This window comes from Limanda limanda, chromosome 17 (genome assembly GCF_963576545.1).
Source record: "Limanda limanda chromosome 17, fLimLim1.1, whole genome shotgun sequence".
NCBI classification, from domain to species: Eukaryota; Metazoa; Chordata; class Actinopteri; order Pleuronectiformes; family Pleuronectidae; genus Limanda; species Limanda limanda.
Window position 1 is genome coordinate 16626377 of NC_083652.1, and position 22104 is coordinate 16648480.

Consider the following 22104-nt stretch of genomic DNA (forward strand, 5'->3'; position numbering starts at 1 on the left):
ATGTTAAAGCACCCTGGGAGACTGAGTTCTGAAGGCTCTGGTTTGTATCCAGAACAAAGAACATGTGCTCCAGGTTTGGACTACACATGTAAGCCGAACTATAGTTCCCAAATATCCGGTCCCGACATAGGGCTGGTGAAGAGGGACCTTGGCCTGTAAGTCAATGCTCAGTTTAAGTTCCCCCCATCAGAACACAGACAAAACAATTATCACTTCATATTATACAACAACGGTATTGCTCGTAGCAATGGCTCTAGAATCTGTATTCCAATTGATAATGGGATCATTGCATTTTTGAAACGTCACAACAATTCATATTTGCCTTAATTGTTGACTGTGAAAGCAAAGCTAACAGTTTAATCAGCCTTACAATGTGATTTCAATGTGATAAAATTGAGTAACTAATGAGATCCAAATACTTTATATTTGATAGTAAGCAGAGGTGATTCCCTGTCATGTTTTCATCAGAGCTGATCTAATAACACTGAGCAGCCTATTCTATTCTATTAACCCCAGAGACACCATCACTGATGATTCTTATATTTGATTCTATGCAAATTCAGAGATCTTTCTTGTTACACAACTATAAAAACTTCCCAACAGACTGACAGGGGAGTTGACGGCACGTCAGATTCACCATTAACCATGTTTCCTGTCGCTGTACTGCTGCTGTTGGCAGCTGGATCATGTGAGTCTCCCTGGATTTGTCATAGAGTCACCACTTTTTCTTTTGCAGGACAACTTAATGATTCATGACAAAACATTCTTCTTTTAACAGATGTGAAGTGTGAAACTTTGACGCAGCCAGCCTCTGTGACTGTGCAGCCAGGTCAACCTCTGACCATCAGCTGCCAGGTCTCTTATTCTCTCAGCAGCTACTACACACATTGGATCAGACAGCCTGCAGGAAAAGGACTGGAGTGGATTGGAAGCAGGGCTGGAGGGACCACATACTATAAAGATTCACTAAAGAACAAGTTCAGTATCGACTAAGACTCTTCCAGCAACACAGTGACTCTAAAGGGACAGAACGTGCAGCCTGGAGACACTGCTGTGTATTACTGTGCCAGAGACACACAATGATACAAACCATCAGCCGACCTGAACAAAAAACCCTCAGTGCCTGAACACTAGATACATGAAGCCACCAGAGGAGGAGCCCAAAGACTACTGGTGATTTCAGACCAGTTCACTGCTACTGTAAAGAGGAATCAGTCCGTTTCATGAAGGTTTTATAACTGCAGAAAAACTTTTCATCAGTTCACTCATTCCTCCTGCATAACATGTCAAGAACTCACCCACCTTGCTCAAGAGCAGCAGAATCTCCACATTTTAAAACCTAGAATGTTGCAGAACTTGATCAAATCATGTAAATGAGCTTTATCCATCATCTATCCCCTTTCTGCACACACTTATATTCTCTTATATAACATATCACATCATGATGTGAATCGTTTTTACAATGTTAGATTGTAAACTACAGAGTCTCCTGCTGAGTTCTACCTTACTTATTAAAAAGATCCAGAGATAATTAAACTCCTTCATTTGATGTAGAATCTCTGTCCCAACCCAAAGAATGAATCCATCGTTTTCTAGCAGAGAACCATGGCCTCAGAGTTAAAGGTGCTGACCGTCTTCCCAGCTGCAATCCATCCCAGATCACATGCAGGTCACAATCTGATGAAGCAAAAAGAACCACATCATCTGCATATAGCAAAGAAGAAGTTCTTAGTCCCCCAAACTGGACACAGTCCTCACCCTGGCTGCATCTGGAACTCATTTGAATCACAAACAGGGCTGGTGAAGAGGGATCTTGGCCGGTAGGTCAATGCTCAATTTGAGTTCCTCCCCAGAACACAGAAGACAGATTATAGCTTCATATCATACAAGGACGGGATTGCTCGTAGCAATAGCCCTAGAATCTGTATTCCCACTGATAATGTTAAATCTGTCCAAATCAAAAATCATTGCATTTCTGAAATGTCAAAACGACACAAATGTTCCTTAATTATTTTTTGTAAAAGCAAAGCTAACGGTTTAATCAGCCTCACAATGTGACTTCAACATGTCTGAATTTAGTAAAAAATGAAATCCAATACATCATATTTTATTGTAAGCAGAGGTGATTCCCTGTCATGTTTTCCCAGAGCTGATCTAATAACCCTGAGCAGCCTATTATTTTCTATTACCCCCAGTGACACCATCACTGATGATTCATATATTTTATTCTATGCAAACTCAGAGACCTTCCTTGTTACTCAACTATAAAAACTTCCCAACAGACTGACAGGGGAGTTGATGGCACGTCAGATTCACCATTAACCATGTTTTCTGTAGCTGTGCTGCTGCTGTTGGAAGCTGGATCATGTGAGTCTCCCTGGATTTGTCAGAGAGGCACCACTTTTTCTTTTGCAGGACAACTTAATGATTTATGACAAAACATTCTTCTTTTAACAGATGTGAAGTGTGAAACTTTGAGGCAGCCAGCCTCTGTGACTGTGCAGCCAGGTCAACCTCTGACCATCAGCTGCCAGGTCTCTTATACTGTCAGCAGCTACTACACAGGTTGGATCAGACAGCCTGCAGGAAAAGGACTGGAGTGGATTGGGATGAAATATCGTGGGAACGTATACTATAAAGATTCATTAAAGAACAAGTTCAGTATCGACTCGGACTCTTCCAGCAACACAGGGACTCTAAAGGGACAGAACATGCAGACTGGAGACACTGCTGTGTATTTCTGTGCCAGAGACACACAATGATACAAACCATCAGCCGACCTGAACAAAAACCCCTCAGTGCCTGAACACTAGTTACATGAAGCCACCAGAGGAGGAGCCCAAAGACTACTGGTGATTTCAGACCAGTTCACTGTTACTGTAAAGAGGAATCAGACATGGGTCATAACGTCATTCGACAGTAGCTCTTCATACCACTTTAATACTTTGACAACACTGTGACTATCATGTCAGAGTGATGTAATATTAGTTTATGATAAATGATAAAAAACATACAAGAAATTGTGTTTTGTGATTGTCTCAATATCCACTCTCTAATTTTTTTTTTTACAAAAATAACATAAAAGTTATTAAGTATAATAAAGTTTCCGTGTTTTGAGAAGAAAAAATTACAATTGATGACAAATTACCATAATTTACTTTCTTTATAAACTAACAGAAACAATTATATATCTAAATCTGTATATATATTTATGTATTTATAAAAAAAAAATTGTAATTCACATCATAATATAATGAACAAAAAGTTAAAACGAGTAAAATAAGAAATGAGATGAAATCCCTTCAGTTGATCGATACAGTTTCATCATTGTGAGGAGGAGTCAATGCAAATCATGAGCTCCTCCATCCGAATTAATATCCCTTCAACCTGATGATAAACCAAACCAGCAACCAGACGTTCATCAAACGTACATGATGACTTTAACTAAATGTCTCACATTTCTACTGCTGTCAGCCATTTCTGGTGAATTCCAAACCTCTGCACTCTTCCTTGCTGTCGACCAGGCTCATGTTCGGCTCTGTTCTATAACCAAACTGATTTTCTCCTCAGGTGTTTGCAGTCAGACCCTGACTGAATCTGAACCGGTGGTGAAGCGGCCCGGAGATTCCCACAAACTGACGTGTACATATGCAGGGATATCTGATGACTCTGCTTATATCAGCTGGATCAGACAAGCTGAAGGAAAAGGCCTGGAGTGGGTTGCCTGCATTTCTGCTCCGTCAGGCAGCTCTAAATTATATTCAGCATCTGTCAAGAATCGCTTCACTATTTCCAGAAACAACGACATGGACCAGGTTTATCTGCACATGAGCAGCCTGACGACTGAAGACTCTGCTGTTTACTATTGTGCTCAAGAGCCACAGTCACACAGGAAGCCACAGAGATGTACACAAAGCATCGCATCTGTCCCTGTGTCACTCATTGAGTGTTTAAATATCATCCTCTTCCAACACTGAAAATCGTTGAGCCCCCCCCCTCCCCATGTCTAAAATTACAATAAAAAGTATTAATATCTAAAAATACCTCTAATTACAATTTTGAACAGATAAAATAACACTGAATATTTTTTGTATTCATATAAAAAAAATAATGCTTTTTGAAATAAGCTCATGATTGAACAGTTTAAGTAAACATTGTGATCTGAAGAAAAGATGGTTGCTGAATTAACATCACAAAATAAAGACAATTAAAAAAAGGAACCTAAACGATGAGAATTTTTTTTTACTTAATCAGATTGAGAGAAATGTGTAAACCATGGCTTTCTACATAAATAACAGTTGGCGTTAGATTTTAAATGAAAAATATACAGCTGAGTGGTTATAGGGCTCTCACAACATGATCACAAATGTATATCCACTGCTTTCTTCAAGATCCTGTCTATAGTCACTGTCTCTTACAACTAAAAGAATAAAAATAAATAAATACAAAATATTTTATAATAATATTTTTATTAAAGAATAAAAACAAATAAATACAAAATAAACGTGTTAAAATTGAGTTAATAATGAGATCAAAATACATCATATTTTATAGTAAGTTGAGGTGATTCCCTGTCATTTTTCCCAGAGCAGATCTAATAACACTGAGCAGCCTATTCTATTCTATTACCACCAGTGACACCATCACTGATGATTCATATATTTGATTCCATGCAAACTCAGAGACCTTCCTTGTTACTCAACTATAAAAACATCCCAACAGACTGACAGGGGAGTTGACAGCACGTCAGATTCACCATTAATCATGTTTCCTGTAGCTGTGCTGCTGCTGCTTGCAGCTGGATCATTTGAGTCTCCCTGGATTTGTCATAGAGTCACCACTTTATCTTTTGCAGGACAACTTAATGATTTATGACAAAACATTCTTCTTTTAACAGATGTGAAGTGTGAAACTTTGACGCAGCCAGCCTCTGTGACTGTGCAGCCAGGTCAACCTCTGACCATCAGCTGCCAGGTCTCTTATTCTGTCAGCAGCTACTGGACAGCTTGGATCAGACGGCCTGCAGGAAAAGGGCTGGAGTGGATTGGGGTAAAATATACAGGAGGTTCATACTATAAAGATTCACTAAAGAACAAGTTCAGTTCTAAAGGGACAGAATGTGCAGCCTGGAGACACTGCTGTGTATTACTGTGCCAGAGACACACAATGATACAAACCATCAGCCGACCTGAACAAAAACCCCTCAGTGCCTGAACACTAGTTACATGAAGCCACCAGAGGAGGAGCTCAAAGACTACTGGTGATTTCAGACTAGTTCACTGTTACTGTAAAGCAGAATCAGTCCATTTCATGAAGGTTTTATAACTGCAGGAACTCGTTTCATCAGTTCACTCATTCCTCCTGCATAACATGTCAAGAAATCACCCACCTTGCTCAAAAGCAGCAGAATCTGCACGACTTAAAACCAAGAATGTTGCAGAACTTGATCAAATCATGTAAATTAGCTTTATCCATCCATTTATCCCCTTTCTGCACACACTTATCTTCTATTATAGAAGTTATGGCATCATGATGTGAAACTTGTTTTTTATGTTAAAAAATGAACTAGAGAGTCTCCTGCTGAATTCTACATTACTCATTAACAAGACCCAGAGATAATTAAACTCCTTCATTTGGTGTAGAACCCCGTCCCAACCCAAAGAATGATTTTGTTGTTTTCTAGCAGAGAACCATGGCCTCAGATGTAAAGGTGCTGACCGTCATCCCAGCTGCAATCCATCCCAGAACACATGCATGTCACAATCTGATGAAGCGAACAGAACAATATCATCTGCAAATAGCAAAGAGGAAGTTCTGAGTCCCCCAAACTGGACACAGTCCTCCCCCCCTGGCTGTGTCTCGAACTCATGTGAATCACAAACAGGGCTGGTGAAGAGGGAACTTGGCCTGTAGGTCAATGCTCAGTTTGAGTTCCTCCACAGGACACAGAAGACATTATTATCACTTCATATTATACAAGAAGGGGATTTATCGTAGCAATGGGCCCTAGAATCTGTATCCACATTGATAATGGTCAATTTGTCCCAATCAAATAATCATCACGTTTTACAGGTACAAATGTGATATGTCAAAACAATACATATGTGCCTTAACTGTTTACTCTAAAAGCAAAGTTAACGGTTTAATCAGCCTCACATTCTGATCTCAACGTGTCTGAATTTAGTGAAAAATGAACTCAAATAAATCATATTTTGTAGTAAGCAGAGTTGATTCCCTGTTATGTTTTCCAGAGCTGATCTAATAACACTGAGCAGCCTATTCTGTTCTATTACCCCAAGTGACACCATCACTCATGATTCGTATATTTGATTCTATGCAAACTCAGAGACCTTCCTTGTTACTCAACTATAAAAACTTCCCTACAGACTGACAAGGGAGTTGACGGCACATCAGATTCACCATTAACCATGTTACCTGTAGCTGTGCTGCTGCTGTTGGCAGCTGGATCATGTGAGTCTCCCTGGGTTTGACATACAGCCTCCACTTTTTCTTTTGCAGAACAACTTAATGATTTATGACAAAACATTCTTCTTTTAACAGATGTGAAGTGTGAAACTTTGACATAGCCAGCCTCTGTCACTGTGCAGCCAGGTCAACCTCTGACCATCAGCTGCCAGGTCTCTTATTCTCTCACCAGCTTCACAGCTTGGATCAGACAGCCTGCAGGAAAAGGACTGGAGTGGATTGGAATGAAAGATAGTGTAGGGAACGAATTCTATAAAGATTCATTAAAGAACAAGTTCAGTATCGAATTAGACACTTCCAGCAAAACAGGGACTCTAAAGGGACAGAACATGCAGCCTGGAGACACTGCTGTGTATTACTGTGCCAGAGACACACAATGATACAAACCATCAGCCGACCTGAACAAAAACCCCTCAGTGCGTGAATACTAGTTACATGAAGCCACCAGAGGAGGAGCCCAAAGACTACTGGTGATTTCAGACCAGTTCACATACTGTAAAGAGGAATCAGTCCGTTTCATGAAGGTTTTATAACTGCAGGAACTCTTTTCATCAGTTCACTCATTCCTCCTACATAACATTTCAAGAAATCACCACCTTGCTCAAGAGCAGCAGAATCTCCACGTCTTAAAACCAAGAATGCTGCAGAACTTGATCAAATCATGTAAATGAGCTTTTTCCATCCATTTATCCCCTTTCTGCACACAGTTATTTTCTATTATATAAGTTATGGCATCATGATGTGAATTGTTTTACAATGTTAGATGATAAACAGTACATTCTAATTACAAGAAGAGTTCCTTGTTATATGATGAAAGTTGCTACAATAACATGAAAAACATATTTTTATATCAATAACGTGTTCAAGTCTTTATGATACTCGTGTTTTTCTTTTTCTTGCGTGGCAGATAAACACTTCAATGCATTCTGACACATGCTAGAGAGATATGTATGCAAATGTTGCAGGAGTGAGTCCTAAAAGTTGCAGATAATTCAACAGTTAATGAGGAAAAGTTATTTCAGCCTCCAACATTGCTCTGAAGTTAACGGTAAGTCTTCTGCTGAATTCTACATTACTCAATAACAAGACCCAGAGATAATTAAACTCCTTCATTTGGTGTAGAATCTCCGTCCCAACCCAAAGAATGAATCTGTTGTTTTCTACCAGAGAACCATGGCCTCAGAGTTAACGGTGCTGACCGTCATCCCAGCTGCAATCCATCCCAGAACACATGCAGGTCACAATCTGATGAAGCAAACAGAACCATATCATCTGCAAATAGTAAAGAAGAAGTTCTGAGTCCCCCAAACTGGACACAGTCCCCCCCCCTGGCTGCATCTTGAACTCATGTGAATCAAAAACAGGGCTGGTGAAGAGGAACCTTGGCCTGTAGGTCAATGCTCAGTTTGAGTTCCTCCCCAGAACACAGGAGACACAATTATCACTTCATATTATACAAGGACGGGATTACTCGTAGCAATGGCCCTAGAACAGACATGGGCAAAGTACGGCCCGCGGGCCATATACGGCCCGTTGGGCTTTTTAATCCGGCCCGCCGAACTTGTCCAAATAATTTAAAAAAAAAAAAAAGAAATTTATTAAAAAAAAAAAAATTAAATTTTTTTGTTTTTTTAAACCATCAATTTAGTAGCACTTAAATGGCACGTACTTATAGCACTTTGTAGTTTTGCTTTATTCAGGAAGACATCATACTTTCTTGATTCTTGTTGTTCTGGGTTTGAACCCTCGGGGTTGAATGCACTAATTGTAAGTCGCTTTGGATAAAAGCGTCAGCTAAATTAAATTTGCCCGGGAGTGTGGGTGTTATAGGGCTTGAAAAGGCACATGATCTCCCACTTTTTCCCTTTGCACTGTGAGCCCTTCTGTAAAATGAGAGGATCAAGGAAACGAAAAGTGGACAATGAGTCCCGAGTGTTTAACACGGAGTCGACAACAAAATACTTTTTCACTGAAGTCAAATCGAAGGGTGTATGCCTGATATGCTGAGAAAGTCGCAGTTTTCATGGAGTACAACATCAGCCGTCACTTTGCTACGAAGCATGCTAACTACGCTAGCAAGCAGTCAACGCAAGAATGGGTGGCTGCAGCTCAGAGGTTGGCGACTAATTTACAGACTCAGCAAAAAAAAAATTCACAGACAAACTGCGATTAAAGAGTCATCTACCAAGGCATGTTTTTTGGGGGGCATTTGAAATAGCAACGGCTAGCAAGCCTTTCCCTGAAGGCGAGTTTTTGTTAAATGGCCTTTCAAATAAGTGCTTTGCTACTTGGTAAAGGCCAAATCCTTTCATGTAATGATTTTTCCATGTCATTTATATTAGTTCACAAAAACACTCCATCCATCTGTTCCTGGCCCGGCCCCTCTGTGAAATTTTAGAACCCAATGTGGCCCGCGAGTCAAAAAGTTTGCCCACTCCTGCCCTAGAATCTATATTCCCATTGAAAATGGTAAATTTGTCCTTATCAAATAATCATTGCATTCCTGAAATGTCAAAACAATACATATGTGCCTTAATTGTTTACAGTAAAAGCAAAGCTAACGGTTAGATCAGCCTTACAATGTGATTTCCATGTGTTAAACTTGAGTAAATAATGATATCAAAATAGATCATATTTTATAGTAAGCAGAGGCGATTCCCTGTCATGTTTTCCCAGAGCAGATCTAACAAAACTGAGCAGCCTCTTCTATTCTATTACCCCCAGTGACACCATTACTGATGATTTGTATACTTGATTCTATGCAAACTCAGAGACCTTCCTTGTTACTCAACTATAAAAACTTCCCAACAGACTGACAGGGGAGTTGACGGCACGTCAGATCAACCATTAACCATGTTTCCTGTAGCTGTGCTGCTGCTGTTGGCAGCTGGATCAAGTGAGTCTCCCTGGATTTGTCATAGTGTCACCACTTTTTCTTTTGCAGGACAACTTAATGATTTATGACAAAACATTCTTCTTTTAACAGATGTAATGTGTCAAACTTTGACGCAGCCAGCCTCTGTGACTGTCCAGCCAGGTCAACCTCTGACCATCAGCTGCCAAGTCTCTTATTCTATCAGCGGCTACTGGACAGCTTGGATCAGACAGCCTGCAGGAAAAGGACTGGAGTGGATTGGGAGCAAGCATGGTGGAGGGAGCGAATACTTTAAAGATTCACTAAAGAACAAGTTCAGTATCGAAATAGCCACTTCCAGCAACACAGCAACTCTAAAAGGACAGAACGTGCAGCCTGGAGACACTGCTGTGTATTACTGTGCCAGAGACACACAATGATACAAACCATCAGCAGACCTGAACAAAAAACCCTCAGTGCCTGAACACTAGTTACATGAAGCCACCAGAGGAGGAGCCCAAAGACCACTGGTGATTTCAGACCAGTTCACTGTTACTGTAAAGAGGAATCAGTACGTTTCATGAAGGTTTAATAACTGCAGAAACTGTTTTCATCAGTTCACTCATTCCTCCTGCATAACATGTCAAGAAATCACCAACCTTGCTCAAGAGCAGCAGAATCTCCACGTCTTAAAACAAAGAATGTTGCAGAATTTGATCAAATCATGTAAATGAGCTTTATCCATCCATTTATCCCCTTTCTGCAGACACTTATATTCTATTCTATAAGATATGGCATCATAATGTAAAATGCTATTACACTGTAAGACAATAAACTGGAGAGACTCCTGCTGAATTCTACTGTTATGCAATAATGCATTAAACGTGAAACCATTAAATGGTGTGCCTTTCGTCATTTAATAAATTTGGTTATCAAAGTAAAATATTGAATATTCATGTTAAAAATATAAATAATAAATAATGATTTAATTTATCAAAGTTACCTCGGGGCACCACCCTTCAAAGGAAGGGACAAGATAGCCAATTTATTGATTACATCTCATGAAAGAACTTAGTACAAATTTGGAACTCTGATAAACAATTAAATTAGTAAAAATAACCAAAATAACCATATAGAGCAGAGGTCTTCAACAGGGGGTACGCGACCCCTAGGGGGTCCGCGGAGGTACTGCACGGGGATCGCAAAATCTTTGGTTGATTAGACAATTTTTTACATTTTTTATAATTTATATATTTTTTTTTTCACGAATTTAAATGTCTTTCAATACACATTAACATGCATCCAACATATTGTGAGGCTGATTTGACCCTCTGCCTGACAACCTCCATCCATCCAATATTAGATAAGTTGTGTGCTACCCATCAGGGTCTGACATCTCACTAATGTGGTAGTATGTGTGCCATCCACAGATAGCTTGAGGATTCACTGTCTCTTCTACTTCTTTGTTTAAAATAAAAACATGAATCTGTGAATTACTTTAATAGCTCAGTGTTGTATGCAATATGTACAGTGGGTACGGAAAGTATTCAGACCCCTTTAAATATTTCACTCTTTGTTTCATTGCAGCAATTTGCAAAAATCCAAAAAGTTCATTTTTATTTCTCATTAATATACACTCAGCACCTCATCTTGACAGAAAAAACTGAAATGTAGACATTTTTGCAAATTTATTAAAAAAGAAAAACTGAAATATCACATGGTCATAAGTATTCAGGGGTCTCATTTATAAAAGAGTGCGTAGGATTCATACTAAAAGTGTACGTACCTACAAAAGCCGAAAATGGCTTACGCAAAAGATAATTTCCGATTTATAAAACCGTGCGCACGCTCACCTGAACGCAATGTTCACCGTCCACCTGGAAACGTTCGTTCGTGGATCTGCCGCCAAATCCGCCCTCCACACGCCCACTTTCAACCATCAATGTTCAATGCAAAGCACGGCGTGACTATTAAATAATCCTGCTGACCAATGGGTTTCCACCGTGAGTCCTGACGGAGTCACGGCATCAAGCGATGGGAAGAGGAAGTGAAACTTTCTGACACTGACATCGAGGTGTTTGTTAGTGAAGTGGAGGTGAAGAGTGACTTTCTGAGACAGCAGTGATGTCACTAATAAAGAAAATACAGTGATACTCTGCCACTGCTGCTGTTGATAACACAAAGTGTGAGATCAGAAATCTCTGAATCCTCGCTTCCTCCTCATCCTTCCATTCACGTGCACACATTGAGCAGAACCCCGCTCCACTGTCACGGCAGTATTTATTTATTTAGAGCAGCGGACCGATTCCCTCACATCAGTGGATCCTCACCTCCTCTGGGATATTATTTGGAAAGTTTCTTCATTTCTTATAAGTAATCTCCAGTGCGCTCTGTGCACTGGGCTCTGTGCGCTCTCTGGCTCAGTCCCGTTCACTGCAGCGATCTGATGACACACGCACAGTATTAGAAGATATTATTAAAACCTATTAATGACTCGGCTCTGTAACTCGGCTGTTAAATCGAATCTGAACCTTGCTTTAAGTTGTTTTATATTTTTTTAATTAAAAGGCTCGTGTGGAGCAGGTATGTCGCGCCAGCAAAACTAAGCTGCTGGTTTCAATGCAAATTAGGAATTGGATCAATAATCTGCTGCAGTTCACCACCTCACGTCTGTGTCGCCGTTTTCCCGTCTCCAAAACGGTCGTAAGCATGGGTCTAAGTTTGCGTAGAAATACGCACATTTTCCCGTCAAGTTTGTTTTTATAAATCCCAACGTTGGCGTGAGAAGTGGCGTACGCTCGTTTCAGGCCCGTTTTGTGCGTACGCAACAGTTACAAATGAGACCCCAGACCCTTTGCTGTGACACTCATATTTAACTCATATGCTTTCATTTTTTCTGATCGTCCTTGAGATGGTTCTACTCCTTCATTGGAGTCCAGCTGTGTTTAATTAAACTGATTGGACTTGATTAGGAAAGGCACACACCTGTCTATATAAGACCTTACAGCTCACAGTGCATGTCAGAGCAAATGAGAATCATGAGGTCGAAAGAACTGCCCAAGGAGCTCAGAGACAGAATTGTGGCAAGGCACAGATCTGGCCAAGGTTACAAAAGCATTTCTGCAGCACTCAAGATTCCTAAGAGCACAGTGGCCTCCATAATCCGTAAATTATGGAGGCCATTATAAAGAAGTTTGGGACGACCAGAACTCTTCCTAGACCTGGCCGTCCAGCCAAACTGAGCAATCGTGGGAGAAGAGCCTTGGTGAGAGAGGTAAAGAAGAACCCAAAGATCACTGTGGCTGAGCTCCAGAGATGCAGTAGGGAGATGGGAGAAAGTTCCACAAAGTCAACTATCACTCCAGCCCTCCACCAGTCTGGGCTTTATGGCAGAGTGTAACAGTCTGGCAATTTAGGTTGTAATTGTCAGGCCAAAAGTGTTTTCTGTTTTAGTTAATCTCTGCTGTGTGTGTTCTAGTTTTTTTCTTGTTGCACAACCGGTTTCTGTTTCCTGTTTTATTTTATAGTCTCTGTTCCTTGTGTGTTGTTTCCGTCTTCACTTCCTGTCTGTGATTGTCAGCCCTGCCCTCATGTGTTTCACCTGTGTTCAATTGCCCCTGCCTTCCCTGTGTATTTAAGCCTCTGTCTTCCCTTTGTCCTCTGTCGGATTGTCTGTGTTCCTGCGGTGTTTGTTCATCTACCCTCCTGTCTTCCATGGTGCTGTCCTGATCTCCTGAGCTTTGAATCCCCGCGTAAGCCTCGTGTTTTGTTTGTTACCTGTTAATGTTTTGTTTTTTAGTTAAAGAACTTCTTATTATATTATTAAATTACCCTTTTATTTTATAATCTCTGCATTTGGGTCCATCTCCTTCACTAAACCGTAACAGAACAATCCGACCATAATATGGACCGAGCAGAGGTTAGTTTTTGGTGCAAAAGAGTTTATTATTTTGAGTGTTTGGTGTCTGAGCTGGAGGGGGGAGGCTCAGACACTGCTGAGACCCTGGAAGCGATCTTGGTGATGGAGGCCTGGCTTAAAGATCGTCCCTGGGCGAGCCACTACGTCCCCTACCTCCTGGAGGTGCAGGAGCGGTTGAGGACAATGCGCAGCCCTCCAGCCCCATTCACGGACCCCTTCAAGGGAACCCGCCTGGCCCGTGGTGAACCCCGCAGTTTGCGGAGGAGTTCCATGGTTGGTGGTCCCCGCAGCCTCAAGAAGGGTTCTGCTGTGGGTGGTGGACGTTGGAGAGGGGGCATCCACAGCAGAAGCCTCTCTCTCCAGCAGCAGGCTCAGAGGCCTCAGCCACCTCCAGCCCCGACTGGGCCCCAGCCAGCTCCAGTCCTCGCTCCAGGTCCTGTCCCACGCCGGAGGGTCCCGGCAGATGCCACTCTGGTTCCGGCGTCGGAGGTCCTTGCGGTGCCTGCTCCTGTCCTCGCTCCTGTCCCAGTCCCACGCCGGAGGGTCCCGGCAGACGCCACTCTGGTTCCGGCGTCTGAGGTCCTCGCGGTGCCAGTCCCTGCTCCAGTCCCTGTTCCGCGCCGGACGGTCCCGGCAGACGCCACTCTGGTTCCAGCGTCGGAGGTCTTTACGGTGCCAGCTCCAGTCCCTACTCCTGTCCCCGCTCCAGTGCCTGCCCCACGCAAAGGGTCCCGGCAGATGTCACTCTGGTTCCGGCGTCAGAGGTCTTTGCGGTGCCAACACTGGTTCCTGCCCCACGTCTTGGGCTGAGGTCGGAGCCCTTGCCCTCTGCCCCTGACCAGTCTTCGGGCCACCCGCCTGAGGAGATGCCGATCTTGGTCCCTGACCGGCCCCCGGGCCGTCCTCCCGAGCCTCGGAACTCTGCCCTTGAGCGGCACGGAGCCGCCCTCCCGAGCCTCAGAGCTCTGCCCTTGAGCGGCCACGGCGCTGCCCTCCTTGGCCTCAGAACTCTGCCTTTGAGCGGCCATGGCGCCGCCCTCCAGAGCCTTAGAACTCTGTCCCTGAGCGGCCACGGTGCCGTCCGCCGGAGCCCTGGGCATGTCCCGGAGTCCCTCCTCCGGTTCCCCCCTCCGTCCCGTCTCGGTTTTGTTTTTGGGCCGTCTGGTATCCGGCCCTTGAGGGGGGGGTTCTGTAACAGTCTGGCAATTTATGTTGTAATTGTCAGGCCAAAAGTGTTTTCTGTTTTAGTTAATCTCTGTTGTGTGTGTTCTAGTTGTTTTCATGTTGCACACCCGGTTTCTGTTTCCTGTTTCATTTTGTAGTCTCTGTTCTTTGTGTGTTGTTTCCCTCTTCACTTCCTGTCTGTGATTGTCAGCCCTGCCCTCATGTGTTTCACCTGTGTTCAATTGCCCCTGCCTTCCCTGTGTATTTAAGCCTCTGTCTTCCTTTTGTCCTCTGTCGGATTGTCTGTGTTCCTGCGGTGTTTGTTCATCTACCCTCCTGTCTTCCATGGTGCTGTCCTGATCTCCTGAGCTTTGAATCCCTGCGTAAGCCTCGTGTTTTGTTTGTTACCTGTTAGTGTTAATGTTTTGTTTGTTAGTTAAAAGAGCCTCTTTAATTAAAATACCTTTTTTATTTTATAATCTCTGCATTTGGGTCCATCTCTTCATCTAAACGTTAACACAGAGTGGCCCGACGGAAGCCTCTCCTCAGTGCTAGACATATGAAAGCCCGCATAGAGTTTGCCAAAAAACACAGGAAGGATTCCCAGACTATGAGAAAAAAGATTCTATGGGCTGATGAGACCAAGATTGAACTTGTTGGCGTTAATTCTAAACGGTATGTGTGGAGAAAACCAGGCACTGCTCATCACCTGCCCAATACAATCCCAACAGTGAAACATGGTGGTGGCAGCATCATGCTATGGGGGTGTTTTTCAGCTGCAGGGACAGGACGACTAGTTGCAATTGAAGGAAAGATGAATGCGGCCAAGTACAGAGATATCCTGGAAGAAAACCTCTTCCAGAGTGCTCTGGACCTCAGACTGGGCCGAAGGTTCACCTTCCAACAAGGCAATGACCCTAAGCAGACAGCTAAAATAACAGGAGTGGCTTCGGAACAACTCGGTGACCATTCTTGACTGGCCCAGCCAGAGCCCTGACCTAAACCCAATTGAGCATCTCTGGAGAGACCTGAAAATGGCTGTCCACCAACGTTCATCATCCAACCTGACGGAACTGGAGAGGATCTGCAAGGAAGAATGGCAGAGGATCCCCAAATCCAAGTGTGAAAAACTTGTAGCATCATTCCAAAGAAGACTCATGGCTGTACTAGCTCAAAAGGGTGCTTCTACTCAATACTGAGCAAAGGGTCTGAATACTTATGACCATGTGAAATTTCAGTTTCTCTTTTTTAATAAATTTGCAAACATTTCTACATTTCTGTTTTTTTCTGTCAAGATGGGGTGCTGAGTGTACATTGATGAGAAATAAAATGAACTTTTTTGATTTTAGCAAATGGCTGCAATGAAACAGTGAAAAATTTAAAGGGGTCTGAATACTTTCCTGTATGTTTATAAATGGCAATGGCATGGCCACCCTGTACCTTGCACATGTTTAAATTAAAAACATGAATATATGAACCAGTGTAATATTTGAATAGCTTGGTATTGAATACAATATCAGGGTAGTTATGTTTATACATGGCACTAGGCCCAGGTTTAATATAAAACACAATTTTATACAATATATATAGTCGGGGGTCCCTGCTCCACCATCTCCCCACCTGTTTGGCGGTCCTTGGCCTGAAAAACGTTGAAGACCCCTGTGCTAGAGAGTCAAAGTGACTGGAGTTGGTTCATCAGCTGTACAAAATCTTACAGTATTTGTCTTTTACACATTTGATATTTTCTGAAAATAGAAAAACCTCCAGGTATGAATTACAAAAACACTGCTTGTAAATATTTATATCAGTAAACAGTGAAATGTGACGGATACGACATTGTAGTCAGGCTGCTCAGTGGTGAACAAGAATATTCCTGCCGGCCAACCAGGGCCTTTCTATGCACATCATGCTAACCAGGTTTCTAAATGGGACTTGTTCTGCAGCGGAGGTGAACTGGAGATTCGCCCACGATGTCTTCCCTGTGAGAATAATGTCCGATTTTACTTCACAGTAGTTTTGCGTAGCCAGATCTCCAGACATTGTTTCTATGTCTACAAAACGATCACTGTCGTCTTGGGCTGAACTCAGCCCAGGATGCAGCTTCAAGTCCCTCAAAATGAGTTTCAGGTGAAGCTTGTCTTGGTTGAACATTTGCTCATGGTCTGGTCCAGTTTTAAAAGCAACAGCATGTTAGTTCAAGTCTGAGGTTCAAGTCGGAGAGACGGAGGTCTGTGAGCGATTTGTAACTATGTTTTATTAAAACATGTGGAAAAGTCACATGTAACATCTCAAACGAGAAAATGTAATCGTTCCTCTGCCTTCTACTATCGAGGGATGGGAGGACGACCTGGAAAAGTGGCCGTGAATAACATACTGTACGTCCCCACTACAGTTTCAGAACGTAACAACTATTGTTAGCCTCTGGAAATGCGAGTGGCTAACACCGCTATCTCTAAGGAAGTTATGACCATAGATATATATATATGGCTAGATGTCTCGTCCGCGTTGCCGGCCAACGGAGTCGATCGTCCGCACATGGCGACCATCTTGCTACAGTCAGCTCGCTCACCCATAACATTGTGTTGTAGTGGTACATACTTTTTAAATAACCATAACTTGCTCAATTTCCAACCAATTTTTGGTTTGGTTTGCTATAAACGTCAGAGATGTACGTACCACTACTGTCACGGTTTGTTTAAGCAGAGATATAACAAAAAGGGTATTTAATATAACAAAGAGTCTTTTAACAAGACACAGCCAAAACATAAAACACTAACAGGGAACGCTGGAGGGAAACGAGAACCCGAGGATCAAAATACGGCGACAAGGCGCACGGAAAACACGAAGGATCCAGGAAGGGAAAGCTGACGAGACAGCAGAACAGACAAACCATAAAATTACGACATGTGAAAACGAGAACAACCCGACAAGGGACCAAGGGGAACACAGAGGCTTAAATACAAAGGGGAAAGGCAGGGGCAATTAGACACAATCTAATTAGACAGCAATCTGACACCCTCTCCTTGTCCACTGGTGTACCACAGGGATCCATACTGGGTCCACTTTTATTTTGTTTGTATATCAACGACTTGCCGTCTGTGTGTCCAGAGGCCCACATTCAAATGTATGCTGATGATACTGTGCTGTATGTGCATGGATTGACAAAAACCGAAGTTTCTGCCAAACTCACAAAGGCCATGCTGAAAATTACAGCATGGCTCAATCAGTGCTGTCTCCAACTAAATGTGTCTAAGACTGTTGGTATGTTCTTCTCCAAAACAAATGACTGTAGTGAAAACCCAGATGTTCTTGTGTCAGGAGAAAAATTAGAAATTGTTAAGGAATTTAAATACCTTGGCATTATTCTGGACTCCAACTTTAATTTCAGGGCACATGTAAAAACTGTCTGCAAAAGGATCAAATTCAATCTTGCCAATTTCAAATTTATACGAAACTCTATGTCCACCGAGGCAGCCATGATGTACATGCATTCAATGATATTCTCTCACATGAGCTACTGTCTGACGAGCTGGTCTCAGGCTAATCACACAACACTAAAACCACTACAGTCTTTGTATAAACAAACACTGAAAGTTCTGGACAAAAAACCAAGGCAATTCCATCACTGTGCAATTTTAAGAAAACACAATCTAGTGAGCTGGGAAAACATGATTAAGCACAAAAATGCATGTCTCTTTTACAAAATCATACATGGCATGGCCCCTCCTCCACTTAGAGAATTTGTAACTATTAGAACAAACCAACATCGGATCACAAGAGGAGTCATGAAAGGGGACTGCATTATTCCATTTAGGAAAAGTACCTTTAGTCAGTCAACCTTCTCTGTTGCAGCCTCACGTGAATGGAATAACATCCCAACATGTATCAGAGACCTAAACACATATCGGTCATTTAGTTCTAATCTGAAACAGTGGCTGTTTGATAATATGATCTGCCAGCACTAAACTTGACCCGCCTGCTCTTGCCTCCTTGTGTCAGCGTGTCTGTGAATTTGTCCTGCAACTTACTTTGTATGCTTGCTTGTTTGTATGCTTTTTGTAGCTCGTTCTATGTCTCTCCTGTGCTGCTTCATGTACTATTGTCATGTCGACTTTTTGTTAGTTTGTTGTGCATGTACTGTCTGCTTTGGTGGGCTACTGCCTCGATGTCTAACACATATAGATGTCCTCTATAAGTCCTAGTCTACCTTTTCAATTTGTGTTTGTTTGATGCTGACTCTTGTTTGTCCTGCATGCTTCATGTATTTTAATGCTTGAACTACTGAATACTTGTATGTGGTTATAATTAATGTTTTATCTGTTGCTTTTCTATGTTCTTTTTTAAAACTCTTTCTGTTATTTGCTTATTTGCTTTTTAGGGAGCCTATTGTTACATCTGGCCAAGGACTGCAGATGGAAACTAACCTTCTGGCTAAATCTGGCATATTTACAGAAATGTCTATTAATATGCACTGTCCCTGTCAAAATAAACAAACAAACAAACACAGGTTAAACACATGAGGACTGAGGAAGATAATCACTGACAGGAAGTGAAGACAGAGACAACATACAAGGAACACGATACTACAAATAAAACAGGAAACAGAAAACCCAAAGAGAGTGAAAAAAACAAACTAAAATGTCAGATCATCACAACTACAACACAATGTGATGGGTGAGCAAGCTGACTGTAGCAAGATGGCCGCCATGTGCGGACGATCGACTCAGTTGGCCGAGACATCTAGCCTTATATATATATATATCTATGGTTATGACCACTATCATTTTCACAGTAGCGCTTCAAATGCAAAGTGACGAAGCACCACAGACAGCAGCTAACCCAAAGAAAACAACCAAATAATGAAAGGTCAAAGACCGACATGAGCATCACTGACAGTCGGACAGTGTCACGGCTGATTCTGTTCGTTATATCAACAGTTGTTCCCCTGAATCAGTTAGCCCTACTTAAATGAAGGTCTGGTAAAAGAGGCTACAGCAGACTCACTTCATTTCCTGTCTCAGTCTACTGACCAACAGGCTGAATCATGAAAACTGGAGCTGCATACAGTCACATATAGAAACAGGGAATAGGTTGAACTTGCCATACTGCTGACAAAGAGACTGTGCATTGATACCATATCATTTGATCTATTTGAATTTGATTGGGAAGCAGAACTTCGGTATTTTACATGTTCCTCTGTTGTGGTTTATGAAAAACAAACAGTTTCAAGTAACCTCTCACACCTGTAGAGGGAGGTCTATGCAAACTCTTCCCTCCTTATAACACCAGCAACTTTCAAAACACACCGACCGGCTAATACACAACTTTAATCACCAGTCAAAGAACTACAGTGTGTCAGAGAATGGAAAACACACTTGTCTGGGTTTTTTTATTTGTAGTTACTGTTCATGGTGAGAAAATCAATCCTGCTTTTGTTATTTTGTAACTTGTCTAACGTGTGGTTTACAGGTTTGCTGGATAATGTTCATCATTTCTTTACTTACAGGAGTCTGGAGTGAGATCAAACTGGACCAGTCTCCATCGCAGGTGAAAACACCTGGAGAGACGGTGAAGATGTCATGTGTCATATCAGGGTACTCCATGACATCCATCAATATGGTCTGGATACAGCAGAGGCCAGGGGAAGGTTTGGAGTGGATTGGGTGGATGAACACAGGTTCAAACTCTGCGAAGTACGGCAGCTCCTTTCAAAACCGTTTCATCATGACTGAGGATGTTTCCAGCAGCACTCAGTTCCTTCAGGTCGAGAGTCTGAAAGCAGAAGATGATGCTGTTTACTTCTGTGCTCGAGAGCCACAGTGACTGAGGACAGTTGAGCTGCTGAACAAAAACCTCCACAGACCACAAGTAGCAATGTAATCTCAGTAACATCTGTTTTCCCTCAATCATTAAGTCCTTTACACACATTACACACCTTTTTACAGGAGTTATAAATATATATACTATACCAAAATTAATCATAGGTAATTTTTTGTTATTGTCTGCATGATTTCGTTCCAAACAGTCAAAAGTCATAAATATGGCATTTGTCGTTCTACACTAAATGCCAAGTGATCCTGACCAAGTAGATAATGGTTTCATTCTTTGTTGAACATGAATAATGAAGATGATGATCTTTGCTTCTGAATTTCAAGATGACTTGACTGAAAAGTTGTCCAAAGTCTGCTGCAGAGAATCTGTCTGAAGTACAGTTAGTTTTATCTAGCAAGGTAAGAGTAGACTCGAAATGTCCCCTATTCAGCTCTGAGACTGGTAAAGAAATAAAACATAGACTCAAACCTCCTCATGTGAAAAAAAAAAATCACCACATATTTGTGATACAAATTTATCATCCAAAAAATCTTTTCCCCCATCTATTTTCATTTTTTCCAAACAATGTCTTCAGCACTTGAGCGTATCCATGGACATATTATACATCCAGGAGTGTTTTCCAGCATGCTCAAGCTTAAAGGCAGGGTAATCTCTTCATAGTGAACTATAAACCTTCAAACTCAACCACCCACTGGTTAAGAATTCTTGAGTGAAATGTGAATATGTTAAAGTCCCTCTTTTAAAAACAAGACTGACAGAGACTTTTTAAAACTAGGGTCACAATGACGGCCTTACAATGAGCATATACTAACTAACACAAAATCTAATTAATAATTCTATGTAGAAAATGTGACAGTTAATCTAATACATATATTTTACAACCACACAAAATCAGCTTTTTCAGTGTACACTAACAAACACAATTGCTTTCAGTTAAAAAATGCCATCTGTTTTGAGAGCCTGTGATTGGATCATCACCCTGTCAACTAATGTGTGATTTCAATGGTCAACTGTTTACTGTGAAAGCAAAGCTAACGGTTCAATCAGCCTTACAGTGTGATTTGAATGTGTTAAAATTGAATAAAAAATTAAATCAAAACACATAATATGTTATAGTAAACAGACATGATTCCCTGTCATATTTCCCCCGAGCTGATCTAATAACACTGATCGGCCTATTATATTCTATTACCCCCAGTGACACCATCACTGATGATTTGTATATTTGATTCTATGCAAACTCAGAGACCTTCCTTGTTACTCAACTATAAAACCTACCTCTGACCATCAGCTGCCAGGTCTCTTATACTCTCAGCAGCTACTACACAGCTTGGATCAGACAGCCTGCAGGAAAAGGACTGGAGTGGATTGGGAGCAAACATGGTGGGACTGTTTACTTTAAGGAATCATTAAAGAACAAGTTCAGTATCGAATTAGACACTTCCAGCAACACAGCAACTCTAAACGGACAGAACGTGCAGCTTGGAGACACTGCTGTGTATTACTGTGCCAGAGACACACAATGATACAAACCATCAGCCGACCTGAACAAAAACCCCTCAGTGCCTGAACACTAGTTACATGAAGCCACCAGAGGAGGAGCCCAAAGACTACTGGTGATTTCAGAACAGTTCACTGTTACTGTAAAGAGGAATCAGTCTGTTTCATGAAGGTTTTATAACTGCAGGAACTCTTTTCATCAGTTCCCTCATTCCATTTGCATCACATGCCAAGAAATCCCCCAACTTGCTCAAGAGCAGCAGAATCTCCACGTCTTAAAACCAAGAATGTTGCAGAACTTGATCAAATCATGTAAATGAGCTTTATCCATCCATTTATCCCCTTTCTG

At 41.8% G+C, this 22104-nt stretch overlaps 2 gene segments (V, D, J or C); both read left to right on the forward strand.

Annotated features, from left to right (window-relative positions):
• Nucleotides 1-2324: 2324 nt before the first annotated feature.
• Nucleotides 2325-2762, forward strand: LOC133023072 (Ig heavy chain V region 5A-like). The segment is given in 2 exon segments: nt 2325-2367; nt 2458-2762. Coding segments are annotated over 2 exon segments (348 nt in total).
• A 6564-nt stretch (nt 2763-9326) lies between these two features.
• On the forward strand, nt 9327-9765 carry LOC133023073 (immunoglobulin heavy variable 4-38-2-like; the record flags this gene model as incomplete). The annotated part of the segment is given in 2 exon segments: nt 9327-9382; nt 9473-9765. Coding segments are annotated over 2 exon segments (336 nt in total), but the record flags the coding sequence as incomplete, so codon positions are not given.
• Nucleotides 9766-22104: the final 12339 nt, after the last annotated feature.